Genomic DNA, 22593 nt, shown 5'->3' with positions numbered 1-22593 from the left:
GGACAGACTGGATGGGAGCTACTTTGCTTAGGGCTGCCTGAGAGTCCTGGTGGAATTGAGCTCACCATGTGTTAAGGTGCCCTTATATCAATGAAGGACATAAAATAAGTTGATAAACTGAGGCAGGGTAGTGGAGGACACTGGAATGATTGTCACCAGAGCTCAGAGTCAGTGCTCATACACTGAAAAAAAATAGGAAGTTCCAATTGGATTTAACAGGGGAAAAAAACAAGAAAAAAAAATCACTCTGAGAATAACTGAACACTAGTATAAGTGTTCCAGTACAGACAGTAGGATCTCTGTTCTTGGAGGTTTTCAAAGACCCAATGGGAAAAAGTACTGGACAAACTGGCCTGAATTCAGTGTTACCTGGCTTTAAGCATGAGGTTGGACTAGAGACTCCCTGAGGCCCCTTCCTTCCTGTAATTCAGCAAACTTGCAGAAGTTCAGAAGTCAGAGTGTGTGGCTTCATAAAAGCCATATGGTCAAGAGAAATGATGCTGAAGTTGACTATGTCATGTCCTTGGCTTGTCTAAACTGACAGAGTTCCATTGCTCTTTTGGTAAGTCATCCTTTCCAACAGCACAGAAGTGGAATGCATCTTGTATGGGCACCCAAAAGAGGACAGCCAGCAGAGGTTCTGCTCTGAACTCAGTGAGAGACATGGCTGGTGCCCTGGTGACTGTTTGCTGGACAGGAGTTGCTGATTCCTGGACAAGGGACCTGCTGCTTCACTGGGACACGTCAGACCCTTTCCACTGTGCTAGGGTGAGCCTTGCTCTCTGTGACTCATCTGAAAGCACCAGTGCCCTGAGAATCATAATCTCATTAGTGTCTGCCTCAGGCAGGGCTATTCTTGTGGTGGCCTGGGAATTCCCTGAGCCACCAGCCCTGCTGCTTGCTGCTTTGCCAGGGTGTGACAGAGCTCCCTATGACAATGACATGGAGCCACCACCTACTTTGCGCCCCGCAGGTCCAGATCTTGAGTGACAGCCTGCCTCACAGTTGCACCTCCAAAATACAGAGTTGTGTCTTCTGCAAGAATTCCACACTCGGTGCAGGTATTGCCACCTTCTAAGGACATCCATAAATCTGGTTTGATCTCCTCATTGTCGAAGCGCTCTTTCAGGAAGGTCTGTAAGTATTTAGGTATTTAGCATGAAGCACCGGTAAGAAAGAATTTAAGTCCTTTTGATAACCACAGCTGGAACTGACTGAAACATGTTTGAAGGGCTCAAGAACACTGTAAATTTTTCTCAGGCTGACTGAACATAATCACTTCTGGCTGAATATTCGAACTTGAACTGAATTGGCTAAATGTGAAAATATATTAGTGATGGATTTTACCATATTTGGGAGATAATGCAGCAAATTAAAATTGGCATTTGCAAGTGAATGAGCACGTTGGGTTTGTGTGGCAAGGTTTTGATAGCAGAGTGCAACAGAGGGGAACTTCTGTATGCATGGGAGGAAAAACATTCTGTACCTTTCCTCAGCAAAACCAGCAATCCTGGCATTAAGGAGTTAGCAGTAAGACTTCCTAAAATTGCTACAATTTTATCCAAAATGTCCTTAATATGATGGATAAATTACTAATTAAAAATTGCAGACAGACAATGATGATTTGTTCAGATGAAAACCAGGTTATAATAATAACTCAAATGACATAACTGACAAGTTAATTACTTACTTTTAACCTCTAAATTATCAATAGCCGATTACAGTCCACTTGCTTGTTATTGAGTAACATGGGTAACAGACAAGTGAATTAATTTTTTAATTTTATACCATTTTTCTTTATTCCCTACTTGACTAAGCTCTTTCACAGTAAAGACAATCTTTCTATTTTGTTCAAATACAACCATATGTGCAAGGGTGATTTACATCCTATAATGATGATTAAGAGATGAACAGTGAACTTTATCACAGCTTTTTCAGGCTAAGTGTTATTTTCAAAGCAACAAATCCATTCTTGAATAATGCAGTAATAGTTTTGTTAAAAAACTGATGAAAGGGCTGAAAATGGATTTGACTGTCTTCAGGCTGACAGGAATCAAAGCTAAATTTCCAGTGAGTTCAATCTGTCCTCTCTTTCCTTCCCAGTCAAACACATGCCAAAATTCATTATTTAAAACATGCAGTAAAATTACCTTCAGTGTCTGGGTCAGGTAGCAGTTTGGACCCGAATACCCAGGATCACAGATGCATTGCTCATTCAGGCAGTCTCCATGACCTCTACAGTTTTCCAGACAACCAGGGCCCAGATAGAAATTATCAATAGCCCACTGCATATCTGAGTATTTCTGGTAGAACCGAAACCTCACAGGACTAGATATAAAGGAATGAAGAAAAACAAACATATGCATAAAACACCTTTGCTTAATTGAAAAAGAGGTGATTAAACACAACATAATCATGACTGTATTATCTTGTGAGCTTCCACAAGTAGTGGAGGTATCTATTGAAATTGTTTTATTTTTTACATATCCATAATGAAATGAACATGAACACCACTATTCTGCAATTTCCTTGAAAGAAAATGAATAGACAGATGTCCTGTACCTTCCTTCCAGGAAGGTACTCAATCCAAGACAAAATGAGTAGCAAATTTGTACTTACTTGCCCACAAGGCTTTCAGGTAGTGTGTAAGTTACTCTTTTCCATCCTTTTGTGGGAAAGAAGACAGATGGCTGAGAGACACTCCCAGAGCATTTTGGATCGGCTGGTAAGCACTGAGGTACTAAGTAACTCCAGCTAACACCAAAGTCAGTGGAGTACTGCACATGGACCTGATTTTGTGCAAGTTTTTCTGAGGTTTTACATCCAACAGAAACCTAATAAAGAAGAGACCATCAGTAATTAAGAATTAATTGTGGTGAAGGGCTTTAAAAAAGTGAGCCTGAAAACAGACTGCAGAATTTTGCTTGAAATGATGATGGCAGTAACAGTGCCTGTATGGTACCAAGTCACCTGCAGATCTCTGATATACTCAAGACTGAGAAACAGACACCATATTATGAATTTTGTTTTCTTCTGGATAGCTCACATTTCTTGATTTCCAGATTTTGACACTTATGCCTTAAACCCCAGTACCACATAACAAATTAAGTTAATGTCCCCTTCCACACAACCTGAGATTTTAATATTTCAGAGGCAGCCACAAATTAGGGAGACCACCTTTATGGATGGATGTACAAAGGGTTTTTGTAATTCCTATATATTGCTGGGTTATTTCCTTAATTTAGGTAAAGGGGTGTATGAAGGCCAGTTTGGGTGCAGGTTTGATGTGAATGCATGACAACACAGGAGCAGAGTGAATTACTGTGGAGCTGCTTTTCCCTCACCAGCAACAAAAGAGGCACCTGGTAGATGTGCAATGTCCTTATTACATGGTGTCCATGGAACTGCAGTGCTGGAAGAGAAGATTGTGTCACCTCTGAGAACAGCCTGTGGTATTAAAGCTGACCAACACAGAGTAAGTGAGAATAATGAGGATGGCCTAGTAACATTTTTCCCAGCAGGGAATGGCTCCTGTGTAGGCCTACACATCCTTCTTCCTGAAAGATCTACTTAGACCTGGAACAAAATGTGGTTTGAAATAATTATACTGCAGAGAGATTTTACCTTGAACTGCATAATCCAGCCTTCTGTAGGAGTCAGGTCGTGGGTGACTGCATAGACCTCTCTGCCATCGTGGCTCCCGCAGATCATGACACCATCAGGAGAATCACAAAATCTCTCAATTGAGCAGTCATCATGGAATAACCAGTGTTCATTCACTTGAAAATAAAGGCTAATGTCAGTAATATACAGTGGCAATATAAATTAAACAGGGAGTAGTTTAACCACAAAAGGTGATTCATAGTTTATATTTCAGCCTTTATGAGAATTATTTAGTATTGCTCCTGAGAATGTCAGTAGCCCATTGTTCCCATGTAAATATGTATTACATTTATCATATTTATTGCTGAATGCACCTCTTACTACTCTCTTACATAAGCATTACAGCATTATTTTTTAATGTTCAAGAAGTAAGGATCTGAGACTTAAAAAAGCAACTTCTATTGCATTGAACATTTTGAGAGAGCTTTTTAATGGGTGTTGCCTACATGTCTGCACAAAGTCTACCCCATCAGTGGTAGCTGTTAAGCCTTATAAACATAAAGAAATGCGTCTTCCACAAAATTCATTTGTAAAATGTAATTTAACTTCGCAAAAGAGAAGTTTAAGAAGGGAAGAGACACTCAGGATAAGAACTGGCACTTCTAAAAAATTACTTTTTTTTTCTTTAAAAGTAAATTAACCTTATAATAAATGAATGCAGTTAAAAAGCTGTGTTATATCTTTTCATTTTGCCTTTTGTGTGCAGAAACCAAAAGACAAGGTCTCTACAGCAATGGGATTGCCTGTGGTCACCACCAAGCGAGACAAAGATTGAGGGGCTCAGCAAATCTGCAAATCCCTGGGTTCTTGGTGCTCAGCTGGGAGCCAGGCGTGTGCTCACCTGTGGTCTTGTCGTCCACGGCCACGTCGAAGGCGGCGCTGGCGGGCCCCGCGTCGGCCGGGGCGCGCTCGTGCTGCGGCAGCGGGGCGCTGCTGAAGGTGTCCAGCATCACCGTCCGCTGGTCGGCCGAGCCCGAGATCAGCACGTTGTCGATGGCCCAGTCGTTCTGGTCCAGCCCGTCGTGCTTGGGCTGCCACCAGCGGAAGCGTGTCCCCACGGTTTTGGCGTCGTAGGGAAGGAGGATGTTCACAAAGCTGGAATGAAAGGGGGGAGTTAGCTGGAGGAAAGCTGCAGGAGGAGGACATTTTGCAATGCTCTGTGCTTTGAACAAGTCCATTCACGATGTTTCCTAGAATACATGGAATCTGGGAAAGGAAAGAGACTGGTCTAGCCTGTATTCCTCTAGCAGATATTGCTGGAAAGAAAATCTTTCTGATTACTCCCAACATCATCCCTGGGACAGGGGCTCAGAGAGAAGTGGGAAGGGTCAGCACCCAGACTGTGGCATGGTTTGAACAGCCTCACTTACTCCACCTGTCCTTATGGGGCCAAATGCAATGGTCTGGACTAGCAGGGTATGGCCATAAGGTCTTAAATAAGGGAAGTGCTAAGAAGGAGAATGTGGAAATAAAATGAAGATTGCTTTTTTTCAACCTGGAGCCATTCGGCAGATAGCAATGTTCCAGTACAATTTTATCTATTCCACTACAACAGTAGACAACACTACACTGAAATCTCATGTCCAATTAAAGTGCTAGTGATTTCTTGGTGTGATAAAAATACCCCCAAATAATGGGTCCCTCACATCCCCATTTTCTGTGAATCTTTTAAATTAGTCAGTGAGAAAAAGGTCAGCTCAAATAGATGCATGTTTTCAATGTCACAGGCATCTGAGAGTAGGACTTGAGTGTATCCATCCTTTTGATGGATAACTGAAAAAATGCAGTTTCTCCTCTCCACACCATTTTATAACTAACTTGCAATAATCAGTGATTTTATGATCTTGCCAATAAGGAAATAGATTGCAAAGATTAGCAACTTTAAGAACAGGATGGATATCACTAAAGTAGCTGTTAATTTATCTTTCTGCAAACATTTACAAATCTACCAGACTGCTACAGGCTCCTGGCTATTCTTGTATTTCTGGCCTAGGAGCTGCACAAATGCCAATGCTCTCAATGCATACATCAAGGCCATTCATAAACACATGTAAGACTGTACAAGCTGAACTTGGCATCCAAACCACAGCAGTAATATATCCCACAGGTTCTGGTGAAACATTCAAGACCACCTGACTTTAGCAGAGAAATTTACACAGGCAGAAAGAAGGTATCTACAAACCCAGGCTTGCTGAATTGATCATAGAAAATTTCCATTAAGAGGCTCCAGGTGATTCCACCATTCACAGAATACTCCAGCAGCACTCCTTGGTTGCGGTTATTAGGAGTTATCAGACATCCATACATGAAATAAAACTGGATGAATTCTGCGCTGGTGAGGTTCAAATCCACTGTAACTAACATACGGCTGCAGCCCTTAAAAGCAATGAAAAAAATATGTTGGCTGGTGTAGTCTGGCAAAACTTATATTCATAGAAAGTGTTAGACTATGCAGTCACTATTAATGTGGATTCATGTTGCAAAATTTTAAAATTGAAAAAAATTGTATTTATTATTGCAAAGGTAAAGCTACAACAGAACTATATATATTTACATATGTATGTTTTTCCTGAAGACATACTTTTAATCATGTTTCATCTTAAAAATTCCTGTTGTGTATTTATATACGCTGCTACTTTTACCTTCAGTTGTACATTTGTGTATTTACCTTTCTTCTTAATACAAAAGTTGCAGAAATCCATGTCTCCATTGTAAATCATGAAGTTTTCTGTGCAGAATTAATGAATCACTGATTATGTGCTAATGATTCAACTTTTGCAAACCATCAAATGGCAAAGCAATTTTAGTAAGTGTGTTTTCCACAATACTTATATATTTCACATTGCTTAGTCTGTTAGTTGGTGTCTACTTAGTCCTACTGGAATGAAGTGGAAATGTAATGCTTCTGTTAGTTTATTTTAGAAAACTTATCAGTTTGTAGTTATAAATTTGACAGAATGGATCTACAGGCGTAAATTTTACATGTTTCTAAAATACTATTTCGTAATTTCAATAATCCTGAGGTTACCTGTTAGCAAACTATAGCTTAGCAGCAGTGAGGGTTATATACCTACCTATGTAGCTAACACAGGAAATTTTACTGTGAGTTTACTCTGAAAACACCCACTTACGAGACATCTGAAGGTTAAGGCTACACGTGGGTGCAATGTGCTCTAGGGTGACCCTGCTTGAGCAAGGAGATTGGACCAAATGATCCCCATGGCCCCTTCCATCCCAACCCATCCTGTGTTTCTGTGGCTCTGTAGTGTCAAGGACCATGTGCAAGTTATAGAAGTACAAATAGCTAGTTATTAATTTACCTCTGCAGTCTGATTAGAAGCCACTCAAACTCTGGTCTGGAAGTTTTAAGTGCTATGAGGAGGGTCTGAGGAAGAAATTTATAGTGTGCTTTAACCTACTAGCTCCACTTTTGAAGGCCCCTGTACAGCTCCTCTCAGGAGCCACACACACTACATTCATTTTCCTGGCTGCAGCATAGAAGGAACACGTAATCAACTTTCCTGGAGTGTTTCTGGCTAACCCTAGTGTGTAGGACTTGTTTGACTTTGACCTTCAGCCAGGCAGAGGATTTAGCTTTAAAAAATATTTTATATGTCTAATATGTTATGCTGCTATTTTTTTACAGCCTTGCTATTTAACATTTGAAACCAGCCCCATTTGTGGTGTCACACAGAGCGGGCTGGTGGCCGTGCTGGATGCTCACCCCGCTGAAGTGAAGAGCCATGCCCGAGGCCACGGCCCCGCAGACCGTGCTCAGCTTGCCGCCGTTCACCGTCAGCCAGTTCTGGTTGGAGGGCGAGCGGTTGAAGTTGTCCTTCAGCTGTGTGGGCAGGGGCGTCTCTGGCTCGTCGCAGTACAGCCCACCCCAGTGCTCGTCGCAGCTGCGCAGCAAAACAATGCACAGATCAGCTGCAAAGGCTCTGCACCGAGCTTTCATCAGTGCTTGTTATTAAGGTACCATCTTATTCTGCTGGAGGCATCATTTACTGGTGCACAACTGGTATGTGGGGGTTTCGAACATCTGGCGTTTTGTAGTTAATATGAAACAAAAATGACTTTTTTGAAGGCTTAGTATTGTGTATCATTCAAGCTTCTAATGCAGGGTACACTCCCAAACAGTAAAAGCTGTAAAAGGCATTGTGCTTGGATAAATAAACCAACAGAATGTGCCAAGCCTAAAAATGTCCTGCTAATGTTGAAGTTCAAGTTTCTGTAAAATTTTAGTAGATGGTGCTTTCTTATCTTTATATAGATCTCCCTTTTTTTTCCTCTGAAAAATGTTCTTATAATGTGTCAAAGACTGGATAACAGCTTGGAACTGTGTTCTGCTACTATGAGATTTTACCAGGGATATTGTGTCTTGGTACTTCAGCGTTGTCAGGATAGAGGAGAACACAATAATATGTCTATTCTGCAGTGAAATATATTTCTAAAAATACAGTCACAGTGCAATTATACAACCATTCTCCCATTTCTGCTGCCATTTGTGGCTGGAAAAAAAGCAATACACCCATCTGGAAGGTATTTCTCTCTTGCCAAGACAGGCAAATCTGGGGGTTGTTGTTTGCTAGTTTTGCAGGACTCTGTGTGGATTGTTATGCAAACAGTTTGAGGATCAATCCAGTCTGCCTCTCCTGGCAAAACCTACCATGGAGCAGGCCATCAAGATAATACCAGTCAAAAAGCAAAATCTGGCCTTGTGAGGAACTGGCATACATCCTGCTTAATGGATATGTCCCACCTCCAGCCCAGGTTCTCTGCATCCAGCACCAGGCTGGGAGCACAGGGATGAGGTGTGAAATCCCTTGGGAATAAGGAGAATATATTCTGGGAAACTCCAGGACTTTCAAGGCTACCCTCTCCCTGTGTGGTGGGAGGGGAATTGAGGGAGCAGAGGCAAGAGCAGAGGTGATGCATTTCCACTGAGGAAAGGACTGTCTGCTTTGGCCATGGAGCATGAACAGTCAGAGGTTTGGCAGAGCCAACCCCTGCAGTTCCCTTGTTACTTCTGTTCCCAAGTGGTCCCAGTGCCCTGCTCAATTTTAACACAAAATCCACCTTCCTTTGTAGAATGGAATCACAGTTTTTCCTGCAAATTCATGAGAATAACAGAGAGGGAATGAAATGCTACAGCCCTGGGCAGGACAGGGAACAGGTGTTACTTACACACAGTTGTCTTGCGTGCACCTCCCGTGGCCACTGCACATGTCTATGCAGCCGTCCCCAATGTAGACGTTATCGATCGCCCAGGTCTGCTGCTTGTCGAAAGGAGCGGGCTGGTGCCAGCGGAAACGAGTCGCTTGAGACCTTGGGACAGGACGAAAAACAGAATCCTGTATTTTCTAGCTAAGGCAGTTTTTGTTTTGACTGAAAGGAAATGTCAGTCTTGAGGTTAGGCTGCTCTTGAACGATTTGTTTGATACCAGTGTGACCCAGGGCTGGTTTCTGACAATGACAACATCCCTCCAAAGAAAAGGTGCCCACATTTTGAGAGCAGAACAAAGCACGGGTGCTTGCTATCAAGCTGAGAGTGTGAGAGGTAGGAAATGGATCACCAGTGAAAGCAAAGCAAGCTGGATTTGGCTGGTGCAGTGGAGAGGAAGGTAGGAAGAAGGTGGTACTGCCAGTTGGAAACTCAGGCCAGCCATAACCATGTCACAGCACAAATCCAAACCTGAGGGATAGACAGGAGCAGGATCAAGCCAGAATAATCCAAACTCCCCAAGTTTCATCCTGAGCCAGTCAATAAATTAACAACTTTACCTAACTTTTTCTGTATGAATTCTCCCAACTACACTCAGGTAAGAGCAGTTCTAGGGAGTGGGCTAGGGACAGGTAAGAAGCCCATGCAGGGCTTGCAGAATGATCCTGGCTTTGCAGTTTCTTTCTTCCCCTCCACCCCAGGGCTTGGCTGGAAATGCTAAGAAATTATCTGTAGTAATCCTGGCTCTACTCAGGAAATTATATTAATTTTGTTAATTAAAATGGGCTTAGCTTCCTACATGTGAATTATGTATCTCAGCTCCCAAGACAGATGATGAAAACCTATCTAAATCAGGGGACAGCAAATAGTTGTTCAGCTCATGCAGGTATGGACTGTGAGTCAATAGCTCTGAGCAGATGAATTTCTGAACTATGAATTCAGCCAAGCCCTGTTTTGTGATACAGCACTAGATGGCAGCATTGAACTTTTTGTAGTCTGTTTTCTTTTGATACTCAAAGAGAAATCACAATTATTACAAACACCAAAAACAAATAAAGAGCAAACTCCCCAAAAAATATTCAGTGTCAAAATGGACCTCATATGATAAGGTCATTACTCTTCCATGAACCATTTCTTTACGAAAATGCTGCATGAGCTGAATAAGTAACATGTTTATCCAAAGAGAAATTTACAGCTCTGAGCTCAGCTCAGCTGCTCACCAAGCAGAATTTTAAAAAAAGATATAAAAATTGTGAGGGAGTCCTTTCAGAATAAAGACAAGCACCTATATTTTACACTGCCTGTTTTGGCTGGGCACTTCACTAACAATTAATGGAGCTAATGTTCCTATGGGAAGCTTTGTATTTGCATTTGCATTTTAAACTCAGCTCCAAGTCAAATGTAAGTGCCCATTGTGTTCTCGAGGCCAGAGGTGAGGTAGTGCTCTGGAGAGCAGGAGCCCTAAGAGGCTACACAGACATGGGTGGTGAGCACCAGGCAGCAGCCTGCATGTGCCTAAACCATACAGGTACAAACAACTGGAGACACACACCCACTATTACACAGCTTGAGATAATAAAACAGCATAAAAATTATATTGCATAGACTAAAAGGCCTATTAGCTGCACTGTTCTTATCCTAAAGCTTAACATCTCTCTTGCTTATGAGATAAGGTTGTAATAACCTCTTTCATGGAATGCCTATCTTAATAACTTTGGGAAATGGTGTTACTTGAGCCAAAAAAATACAATTATGGGATTGGACAGAAGTGCAATTTTTGGCTCAGTAGGGCATCAGACTTCTTGTGACATATACTGCTCAAAAAACTCTTTAGTCTTAAAATCACAGTTATTTATAAATCTGAGTTTATCTCATGTGGTAGCTTCCTTTCAGGTCCAAATGCAATTGGTTTGGAACATCAATCCCAGCTCTGATTTATCCCATTCAACCCCAGAAAGACTACTGTGAACACAAATTTGCAATCTTTATAGAAGAACTGACAAGGTAATGGATTTTGCTGACAATATGTAGCAAAGCTGCACAAAAGAGGAAGCACAGAAAATTAATGCTGGGAAGAAGTCCTTAAAAAGTGCTATAACTTGATGTAACTGAACTGAAGATAGAGTCCAGGTGCCCTAAATTATTCATAACAGAACATGGACTAATGTCAAAATGTGTATCAACTTGATGTGTGCTTTTGGTACAAGTGCTAAAAAAATAAAGGTCTCTGTTTTGAAACAGATGTGCCTTTGGTGGCATCTTTGATAACAACCATCTCAAGGCTCTGTCTGTGCTTTGATACTTCTGAGCTCAGCCTATGTCTATGTGAGTAGATAAGGCTCAACAGGAGGAGCAAAGGTGTGGAGTCAAATAGTGCTGACAGCCTGATGCCCTTGCTACCAGTGTTTGCAATTTTTATAGGATAGAGATTCATTTACTTGTTCGTTGCTATTTACATGGACCAAACAAAAAGGACAAGGAACAATTGCTTAAACTCTATAATGTATCATGACATTATAAATACCTAGTTATGCTTTTAGATTTATTCTTCAAAAAACCAGAGGGAGTTACCTAGTATATGGAGGCAGAGGCAAAGTAACCCGGGTCCACTTGTTGAAAGTGTCTGAAATGAGAATCCTCTGGAGATGGTACCTGTTGCATTCCACATTAGTGGGAAGACAGTCTTTCAAAATTGGATGCCAGGTTAGCCCAAGGTCCACTGAATATTCCAGTTCAATAGCTAAGGGTGAAAAGATGGTTAGTTATTTAGTTTAGAGACTATATCCATAGACCTATAATAAAGTGCAACCCCCAGACAGTATCACAAGTCTGAACAGACAAAATAACCACACAGAACTTTTCAAACCCTTGTGTCAGAAGCACAAAGCCACCTCCTTTGGTGGCAGTGTGGGAGGATGTGTTACATATTGCTGAGCAGGTACAGCTCAGGTGGAGTCTGCAGTACATCTCTGCACCTGCCACCTAACTCCAGGGACCACAGATGAAAAGACAGAGCTAACATGAAGTTGCAAGGATTAAGTCAAGACAATCAAGACAAGCTGCAGCATGCAAGAAAATGATGTAACAGCATCACGACCACCAAACTTTGTTTTTCAGGCTTGAAGAGTGAGATTCAGCTGGATGTGATTGCTGTGCAAAGCAGAACAACATTCAAATTCAAACTTTTGGCTCTGTCACAAGATGGCTTAGTCAGCCTTCCACCCCTCCTGCAGACCAGCTCATTTCATTATCCAGCACAATTTTGAGTTTGTTAGTCAGTGAGCTTGTTTCCATTCAAACACAGTCTAGCCACATTAAACTAATGTATTCATTCCTCAGCGAAAATCAGCATTTTCATTGTTTTGATGTTTATGGCTTATAAACTTTTATTACAAAAATTAAAGATTAGTCAAACTCACTAAATACTTCAAGTCAAACTTTCATGAAGCCATGAAAAAGTAAATAATAATAGGTGCAGAACTGGTACTTGAAGTAAATGTTCCAGCTGACAGGTATTCTGGCTGAGCTGGCTGCAGTGACAGGGTGATAAATCTGTGATCTTTTTTGATTACTACAGGCCCATTTCTTCTACCCTCATGCACAGGGAATGACCCTTAATCACCCAATCAGTCCTACTTGATGTTTCAGCACAGAAGACAGTGCTATAGAAATACAAGGACAAGTAGATATGAGCAAGGGTAAGTGAGTTTTTGGTATTAAATTTCCCTCACCGAAAGAAATGCTTTGCTCATCATGACTGGAAGCATGATTAGATAGAGTCCTGCCTAATTTAATATGAAGTTAATGATAAGGGTTGTAGACAAAGAAACAAACACCCCTCCCACCCCCCCAACAAAATAAGGATCTGTTTCTTTGCCAGTATGTGGCTCAGGTGCCAAAATGCTTCTAAACTTAGCAGAGATAATCTCAGGATTCCACAGTATTCTTAACAAAAGAAAGAAAAACTTTTAAGCATGTGATTAGCTTCAGATTAGCAAAATCAGAGAAGCTAAATTGGGACTTCATGTAAAATCTTTTTCCATGTTTATATGGAATTGTAGAAGAAAAGTCAGCAACCCAGTAAATTAACACATACATAACTGTATTCTTGTCCTCATTAAAAACATCTATACCTCAAAACCCTGCTCTGAGGATTTGTAAAACAAGCATTAAAATGTTTGTTTTTAGAAAAACCTATTTCTTGTGTGCCTTAAAATTCACATAATGAACCAATTTTTAATTTCCATGTGATGTGTATTGAGTACAGAGCATGTTTTTATTTATTTATCTGTATGTATATATGTGTATATACACATATAAAAGCTGGCTCTGCACTCAAAATACATCTTATGAAAAAGAAAGCTAGGTAATTACAAATTCATCATTATGTATGCTAAACAGATACATACACGTATATAGTATGTATGCACACATTCATACACAGAAACATACAGGTCTATACATATATTTATTATTTCATATGGATGATATAAATTTTTGCAGTTGCTGCTACCTTAGCAAATAACAGATGTACGTTGGTATAAATGATTTCTTAGATATATGGGCACAAGTGAGATCAGAACTGAGACTACACTGAAAATGCAAAACCACAAAGCAAGAAACATACGCTGGAACACACAGCTGTTTATTTTTACACCACCACCCCAAGCAGTGGATGCTATCTACTAAATGGATTTGAGTAAGGCATCTGTTAGTCTTTTTTCTGAGATGGACTGAACTGCAACTTAGATACTCATAAGGAATAATCTACTTTAGTTTATCTTAGGCTTCAGACACCTGGAATAAAAAAGCTGATGTGACATTTCTAACAGAAACATGCAGCTTTCTTTTGTTTCTCAATTCTTGTTATGATGAATAATGTAACCAGAAAACAAGTGAACTTTCCTCTGCAGTGGAGAAAGAGGAATGGCAGGAATTACTAAGAAGTCATTACCATAACAGGAGTCTGTGACAGAGCAGGAAGCTGCAAAGTCGATTTGCAAGAAAGAGTCTTCATTGACAACGATGTCAGTGGTGACGACATAGCGGGTGCTGGCTTTCTCAATGAACACCAGAGCATCCCCAGCAGAGCCACACACTGGCATCTTGGTTCCTCCAGGGTGGAGCAGCCACTTCCTACTGTCCAGTGTGCTGAAATCATCCTCCAGTACTGTATTGCCAGAAATATTCCCTCCAATAAGAATCTGAAACATTAGGAAAGAAATTGTTATTGAAAAGGAAAATGTCTAGAAGTCTTCACAAACATACAAGTGACATAGCAACCTGAGGGAGGAAGAGATATACCAGACTATGTGTATTTATTCTGCTGGTCCAAAATGGACAAAATTACTTAGCAAGGAGTTTAGGCTATGAGAAAGGGGAGTGTATCTTTCCTGTAAAGAAAAGATATTGGCTCAGCTGTACAAATCTAAAATTCAGGGAGGTGACCTCCAATCTCAATGAAGCAAAACTGCTCATAAAAAAAGTGTTAGTAGAGACAAAGTGATTGCACTTTCCTAGTGATTGTTCAGCTCTTCTGTCATCTAGTGCACTGCTATCAGATTACATTTGCTGATAAAAGTGGGGAAATAGCCTCTGATTTGTCATTGACTATAAAACATCATCATTTTACTATTCAACAGCAAGCAAGGTAGAATTATTTTCCATTTGTTATTCTGAATTCAGTTTCTGATTGCTCTGAACAAATATAACTACATCCAATGAAGATATTGAAACAATGAGTACTTTTTAATTTCTAAACAGCGGGATGGGAAGTTAAATTTTGTGACCATAACATTAAAATGGCTGGTTAGGTTTCTCCTAACAATCTGAACTAACATCTTTTAAAAAAAAGTAACAAATATTAAAGCAAATTGTACTCGTACAACCCAATGACACTACTCAGAGCATAATAATTTTAGAGAGAAATAATTTGTGATTTTTACCAAGTCATGCAAAGAAATATAATAAAATTTGTAGCAGAAAATCCCAAATATGCAACTTTATTTTCATACAGATTTATACTTTTCTATAGACTTTTTCTGTTACATTATGTCATGTCAATTACATATTTGGGCATTTTTAATGAAGGTTTTTGAAGTTTGAAATCAGACTTGCATTTTGCGTGGTAAGGCCTCCTGCAATATGAACCTGAGACTCTATACATGTATAAAAGACTTTCCCAGATTCAAAATGGGCAAGCAGTGCCCCACATGGCAACGGCGCATTAAAACCGTGAGTGCAGCAAACAGTAACTGTGCTCTAAATATCATTTTACGAAAACATTTTTGCTTTTCTCAGTGAAATGACACGTGCCAAAAAAAGGGGGAGCATTAAGACTGAGTGCTGTCTGAGGCTGTGTTGAGAGAAGAAAGGCTGTGAGGATTCCTCACCTGGTCGATCACCCAGGGGCTGTAGAAGTGCCCGCTGTCCGACGGCTGCCACCAGCGCAGCCGCGTGGAGCCGGAGCGCGCCTTCAGCGGGACGGCCAGCGCCACGTACCGGCCCACGTTGCTGGAGTTGCTGAAGAGGAACTCCTGCAGCAGGCTCCAGGTGAGGCCCCCGTTCAGTGAATACTGCAGCAGCACAGGCTGGCTCCTGGGGTCAGGCACCCCCTTGCCACATCCCAGTCTCATGAAGAACTGCACAAATCTAACAGGAAAAATTTCTACAACATCCTACACGATGAACCAGAGACGCTTGGAGTTTGTCTGTTGACTAGCCCTGTGTTTTCTAGCTGTAAGAGAAATCTTATGATTTCCTTTTTCGAAAGCTTCTGGAATATAACTAGACAGACAGGTGGTATGACAAAAATTCATTTTGCCTGTGTGGTAGTTAGCCAGGCATAAGAGGCTGAACAAAGCTGGTCATTTATGTTTTCGGCTTTTGTCTGCATAGCAGATGGTGTTGCAAGTATTAGAAACGTAATCCTGGGTGAAAATTTTATCCCTGTATCCCATGAGTACAGATTTTAGTGGCAGAAAAGCAACTGTGCTCTAAGTAGATCATAATTTGCTGCAAATTTGCTGAAATGCTTAAATTCAAAATAAGCATTCCAGTTTTCCATTGGCATAAACCAGAGAAAATCTGGACGGGAGAACAAAGCACATTTCACTTTCAGGGATCATTTTGTCCATTTTGTCAGCCTGGGAAATTTGTCTAAATTACACCGTTTAAATGTGCTGGCTTCCCTGAAGCCAGCCCAAGCCACCCAGGGACAGCAGAGCTTTCATCCCCCAGTTAATTGGCTTCTCCAAAGCTGCACAATAGACTTGTATCAAACTGAGAAATCCTTCCCATCAGCCGACGCTCAGAAATAGCTCCACTGTGCACTTGGAGTGGAGGGAGCCGTGCTGTAATGATATTTACTTATTGGACTTTCAGGGATATTACAAGTATTAATTCATGTTTGCACAGCTTTAGAGTGTTTTATCTATTCTAATTATTATTGCATTAGTGCTGCCTGGCTCACGGTTAAACAAAATGGTGCAAAAGAAGTTTTGCATCAAAAATCTTGTTTTGGTTTGATCTAGAGACAGATCTGCTGGGAGTGGAGGCTGCAGAGATGCTGGGCAGACAAAGCTCCAATAAAATGCCAGACCTACAAGTCAATTAATTCTAGTCCTCACTGCGACTCACAGTTTCTCTTGCTACTATATGTAACTGCTTTTGCTATAGATTATATCCACCTCCACATCCCAGACATAACATATTGCTTGTGCTGTAAAGGAGCACTGGATCCCCTCATGGATCAGCATATCAAATGTAATGAATTTGCTTCACTGCTGGCAACTCTTTCTGCCTCCTCAGATTTACTCCAACATTCACCACATAATTCAAAGGAAATAAACCCAGGTGACCTTGTCTCTGTTGCATCTGGTTTCTTTGCATTGCTATTCTTACAGCTCAGATTTTACTAATATAGTAAAAACCCACCCAAATATAGGTAACAATGCCTAGCATTATTATTTAAAATAATAATTTTAAGTATTTCTCTTCTTATCCTAAAGATATTTTGCAAAGGCTCTGCCTATTTTGAAATGGAGAAGCAAAGTGTTTTGTAAACCAGTAACACTCAAAATGTGTGGATGTTCTAGTAATTCAGGATTTAAAGGGATTTATTCTCTTCTTAATGATTTCATGTGGTGCAGTTTCAGCTACCAGTATCACCATGATGGTGATACACTGTCCCTGTTAAACTCTTTAGCACACAGATGTGGTGGCAGTGGATTGCAGAGTGCATTTATTTCAATCCCTGGGTGCTGAGTGTGGCTTGCAGCACTGACAGGCACAGCTGCTTCCCTGTGCTCTTCAGGGGATCTCCTCTCCAATGTGACTACTGAGACTAGCACCCTTCAAAAAATAGTTGTCCTCATCACTCCTGGCATAAATTGAAACCTCTCCCCAAGTCCTGTGCAGAACTTGGAACATCTCTGTCAGAGCCAGATCTGTTGTGCTTTGCAGGTGGTTGACAGAGTCAGTCAAAATGTAGAAAATTCCACTGCAATACTTTAGGTTGTAAAAGAACAGCTCCCAGCAGCACAACTGCAGTGTGCCTGGCTGCTCAGATGAGAACCTACAGTTATTTGTTGATAACTGTTATTTTTCATAATCATATATACAAGAATTTGAATGTTCAGCTTCGTTTTCCTAAGACAGAAGTAATTTATCTCCATATAACACCTTGAGGTCAATATTTGCAAATATAGCTACAGACCAACATGGAGAAGAGATAAATGATGGTGCCTTGAACATAAGCAATAAGGAAAACATAATTTAGTCTAATGGAGCAATTTACAAGATCTTTTGTATCTTTTGTTAAAAAATCTTTTAATTTCAGAGTAGTCTAGGAATAAAATTAGTGCTGAGAATTGGGGATTGTTTTCATCAAGTTCTAAAAAAACTTTGCTGTGAGGAATTTTACAAATTACAGGGGTCCTTAATATTACACATCAGTGAGGTTTAGCTATGTGCTGATCTAAAAACAATGGTTAGATATTAGGCCTTTTTACTCACCATGAATCTTTACAATTACACTGTTATTTAAAGTTTCAATTACACTGTTATTTAAAGTTTTTTACCTGCTGACAGGTAAAACGTAGATAAAATATCTGTTAAATGTTTCCCACAGAACATCAGAGAGGAGTAGCGTGTTTATAAGATCAGTGAAAAAAAGTCTTGGAGAAAATGCAGTCTCTCCACAGTAATAATAAAAGAATATCGGCTAAAAACAGAATAAATTAGAAAACAAAGCCCATTTGTTAGCATGCTCACAATTGGGATGGAGTTTAATTCATAATAGTGTAAATTTTTTTAATGTGGCTTGCTTAGTATGTCTCACTCATCACATGTCTCCTCTGCAGGCTATAAAGATACAACATAAACTGTAAATACACTAAAATATTTGCTTTTCAATAGCTGGTGACAGCTTGATGGGAATTTCTCAGTGAATTATTGCAAACAAATGTGCACAATAAGAAGAAAAAAACAAGCTTCAGAAATGAAAGAATAATGAGATGACAAATGTGAGAGTTGTATTCTCAGCAGACTCCTGCTTCAGCCATGGCTCATAATACACCAGACTGTAAGAAAAGCAGAGCATTTCTCATGTTATGGATTTAGGAAACAAAAACTTGCATGAACTACTGAAGGTGTGGCATCAGTTTTTGGAATTCTTATTTAAGGAAAAAAAGCAACGTTTAAATGGTTAATGCAATTAAAGTTCAATTTAAATTTAATTTAACATGGTGACAGTGGTTAAAATGGAGCATTTGCTAGTGTGAGGACCACAGGATATGTCAGCTTGCTTTTACTAGAGAAATATCATATATGTATTATTCTTCAGTATGGTATTTCCCTGATGAAATCCTGAAAGAACTTTTGAAAGGGTGTTACCTGGCTTGTGACAAATCCAGGTCTCGAGTCATCAGCATTCGTAAACCTTCTTCGTTAAAGAAAAGGTTGTTTCCTCCAGACATGATACCACATTTCCTTGATGGCTTTCCTCCACTCACAAGGAGGAATCTATCTGACTCCAGCTGACCTGAATACACAGTGAATACATATTTATGATTTACTCTGAAGTGCTCCTGCTGCAAGAGTGCTACTTCCAGAGGAAGAGAGATAAATTAAAAATCACACACTGAGAAATATTCAGTGTTTCTGATGCCATGTATTCTAGAAAGCTGGCACAAATCAAAACAAAATACAGAAAATAAGACCTGGGATCTTCGTTTGCTCTTGTTCACTAGGTTTTCCACCTTTCATCATTTATCTTAAGGTAACAAAGTACTCAGGTGTATAAAGAAACTTGGTGTTCCCTGTGGTAGCATGCAAGCAAGGGCTGGCAAAATTGGAAATGAACAGCAGCGCCTGTGAAGGGATGAGTTTGGTCCACAGGTGCTGCTTTATCAAAACCTGCTCCTCTTGCTGTGCTTGCTGGGGGAAGCCTCGAAGGGTCTCACAGTTGTGTGCATGGATTCTGTGTGTGCCCAGGCATGCATGAGGCTTTGAGTTCCCTCCTGCCTTCCCCCTCTTGGGGTCTGCTGTGGTTGCTGAGTGCTTCTTACCACTGCTGAGACACTTGGTCTGCTCTGAAACCATGCTTGCTGTAGTAGGGTGAGTCAGATTTCCCTTGTAGTGAGAAATGACACGACCTTAAAGCCCTCTGCTGTTTGCCTCACTTGCAAATGCTCTGCCTGTGCTAAAGTCAAACACAATTTGCTTCCAAAATTCTTTTCTACATGTAGAACTTCAGGAAGTTCTGTTTCAGTGAAGATTTTGTATTCAAGCAATAACAGTGCATCAGGCATTCACAAACTGCACTTGTAAACAGCATCTGAGCTACTTGGTCTGTAAATTCTGACCAGAAGCATGCAGGGGTGAGGAAAGCTTTGCTGCTTAATCCCTTGAACCCTGGGTTGCACTGAGATGGACAGGCAGTATTCAGATGTGCCCTCCCAAAAGAGATACCTTCAAAGTCATCCTTGAGGAAGTCAGAGTTCTTGGTGCTGATTCTGCAGGTTGGCCCCGAGTAGCCGGGGTCGCAGATGCACCTGGTGCCGTTGATGCAGCTGCCGTGCCCGTTGCACATCTCCTCGCACTGGGGGCCGATGTACACATTGTCAATGGCCCAGGTCACAGGCTGGGATCCAGCAGGGTAAAACCCTTGGTACCACCTGAACCTCGCCAGCCTGAAAATGGCATGAAGTGTACTTATTTTAAATAACGGTTCCACCTTTTTCGTATTCTATACATATACCATTATATACACATACATATTATTCTTTCTGTTGGAATTGGCTTAATTCTAGAAACTGACTGCAAGATCTAATTCCTTCAGTACCTCATGCATCTTTATGTTGATGTTCAACCCAAGTACTGACAGAAATAAAAATAACATTACTCATTCGCTGGAATCCCTAAATTGAATGGCAGACACGATCTTAAAATTTAAAATCCAGCTACTCTTAACTTGGTCATTTATGGGAATGGCTGGGGTCTGGTGGGTTCCCTCCTGCTTTGGTGTATAGTGTGAGGGTCAGACCTGGCCACTTTCACTCTCTCCTGGAGAGTTAGACTCTACCTTGTGCTTCCACTGTGCCCCCAGGGACACCACCTGTAGGGGTGGAGTGGTAGGATCTCACCCTCAATTACCCAGAAAGAAAACATGATCTGTCATGTCACCAGGTATTCAGCTTGCTTTCAGGCAGCTTAATCTTAACCAGGCTGATATTGCAAGCTGTTAATTTAAACTATATTCTCCTTTGAGTGCTGTCCTGTCATTTTTAATTCATCTCCTAAGTGCTACTCGCATCAATGCTGCATATAAAAAGGAACCAACTGGGGAAGGAGGGAAAACAAATTGAGATGAGGAAAATACTTGAGAGACTAATTTTATTCCCAGTTGAGAAAACGTTTTAAGGGAGGAAGGAAACCAGAAGATTGAGAAGGGAGAAGCACTTAATTGCCTTGCGTGTTTAATGTGACTTGTTAAAGATATCTAAATTCAGCAGGCAAATCAATTCCATAGGTAATTGTAGCTGACAAATTTTTTATCCTTGATTTGCTAAAAAGAAATTTTTAGGGGAGGGGATTTAGGTGACAACCAGTAATTGATAGGTGGAGACACTACTAACTGTCACAAGAAACATGCCCAAGAACCAGAGTTCTGCTGGAAGTCAAATCATTGACTTTAGTGTGCCCTGAGGGGAAGGACACAAGTGTGAGGCTGGAGGTGTTGTAAGCTCCTCCTGGGAGCAGACCTCTGCCCCACAGGCTGGGTTTTTTCCTGAGACATGTCAGATCCTCCTCTCAGGGTTGCTCCTGGCGAGGGTGAAGCACGGCTTGTGTCTGAAGCAGAGAGTGAACCACTGCTTATTTGGGGTTTCTTCTCTGGCTCAATGGGTGCTGGACCTTTCCTTCAGGACATAATTGGAATAATAATTATTACTTACAGCTGTCTGCTGAGAACATATATTCATTTCTAAAATTACATATGTAGTGGAAGTAACTTAAAATGTCTTCATCCTCAGTTAAAATATAACCACTCGACACTTGGGGGATGAAAAGGCTGGGGGATTTTTTTAGAATTACACAAGGAGGAAGGTTTGCATTTTTTTCTTGTTATTCCAGTGGAGAAATTCACCCCCTTCAGCCCTCTGGCCCAAGGATTTAATGCATTGAATGTAAGCTACTCTGCACTGCTGGGCTTGACTGGCTGTCAGCAATGGCTCCTGGCCTGGTGTGTTGGGGAAGGAATAGGAGGGAAGGTAGAAAAACGGGATAGAAGCATTCAGGAGAAGAAGACTAAATCAAAATCCTAGAAGGTTTAAACTAATTAGGAGTTTGCACAGTCAAAATTTTTATTTGGAGACATGCATTGATGGTTGGCTAAAGGGTAAACAAACTCTTTTGCACAAAAACAGGAAGTACAAGTGAGCTGCTGAAAGAGATGGTTACCTATTCCTTGAAATGTTAACTGTCATAAACCAGAAAACTCAAGTTTAAAATTTAAACATTTCCTTAAATTATTAAATGTTCAGTCTTTTCAGCCTTGATCCTTATTTCTTATATAGGTCTTTTCATACTTTCAGAGGCAACACCTATGGGGTCCTTTATTTAGTGGAGGACCCACTGGCTGCAGTAGTTTCATAAATACTCAGTCTTATAGCTGCATAGACTCAAAGTCTCATAGTTGAACAGCTCATTTTCTTTCATACATGCTACAGTTTAATCATTAATGGTGGGATATTTTACATAAAGTGAGCTGATGCTAGATGACAGTTATTCCTGAAAAAGTAAACAGTAGTGTTTTTCCTTTGAAAAGTTACACATTACTATGCCTGCTAGCACATATTGTTTTTCTATGTTGTTATCTTCCAACCTGATTGACTGAGACTCTAGATCAAACCATTTCTTCATACTGAAGTGGAATCAAGCTTACACTAACTCACATTTTACTGCATTTTCTTATGAAGCTCAAATTTCATGCAAAATATAATCAGTGAATTCAAATGGCTGATGCAGTTCTGTTAAGGACTCTCAGAGCACTCTAAGAACAGTCAGTTTTGCATTAATTTCACCAAGCAACTCCTTTCTATTGAATTGTCACTAATTAAATATATAGGTAATAGGAAATTGCCTGTGGTTACTCTATATCAGCATTAGGCACAATATGACTTGGGGAATCACCTGAACACACGCTA

General features: G+C 40.6%; 1 protein-coding gene across 1 annotated transcript in view; it reads right to left on the bottom strand.

The window, feature by feature from the left end:
- Window positions 1-22593, bottom strand: part of RELN (reelin) — a 270757-nt gene that overhangs the window by 17521 nt on the left and 230643 nt on the right. Inside the window, exons 42-54 of the mRNA XM_079303527.1 lie at window positions 19859-20079; window positions 18782-18929; window positions 15280-15538; window positions 13842-14091; window positions 11459-11627; window positions 8851-8991; window positions 7388-7565; window positions 5846-6039; window positions 4505-4758; window positions 3625-3779; window positions 2620-2834; window positions 2151-2328; window positions 960-1135 (exon numbers count right to left, since the gene is read on the bottom strand). Coding sequence (XP_079159653.1) covers window positions 960-1135; window positions 2151-2328; window positions 2620-2834; window positions 3625-3779; window positions 4505-4758; window positions 5846-6039; window positions 7388-7565; window positions 8851-8991; window positions 11459-11627; window positions 13842-14091; window positions 15280-15538; window positions 18782-18929; window positions 19859-20079 — 2538 coding nt within the window. The remainder of the gene's footprint in view (window positions 1-959; window positions 1136-2150; window positions 2329-2619; window positions 2835-3624; window positions 3780-4504; window positions 4759-5845; window positions 6040-7387; window positions 7566-8850; window positions 8992-11458; window positions 11628-13841; window positions 14092-15279; window positions 15539-18781; window positions 18930-19858; window positions 20080-22593) is intronic.

This window comes from Erithacus rubecula, assembly GCF_903797595.1.
Source record: "Erithacus rubecula genome assembly, chromosome: 4".
Taxonomy (NCBI): domain Eukaryota; kingdom Metazoa; phylum Chordata; class Aves; order Passeriformes; family Muscicapidae; genus Erithacus; species Erithacus rubecula.
Note: the sequence above shows the minus strand (reverse complement) of the source record. Positions and strands in the feature narration are given on the sequence as shown.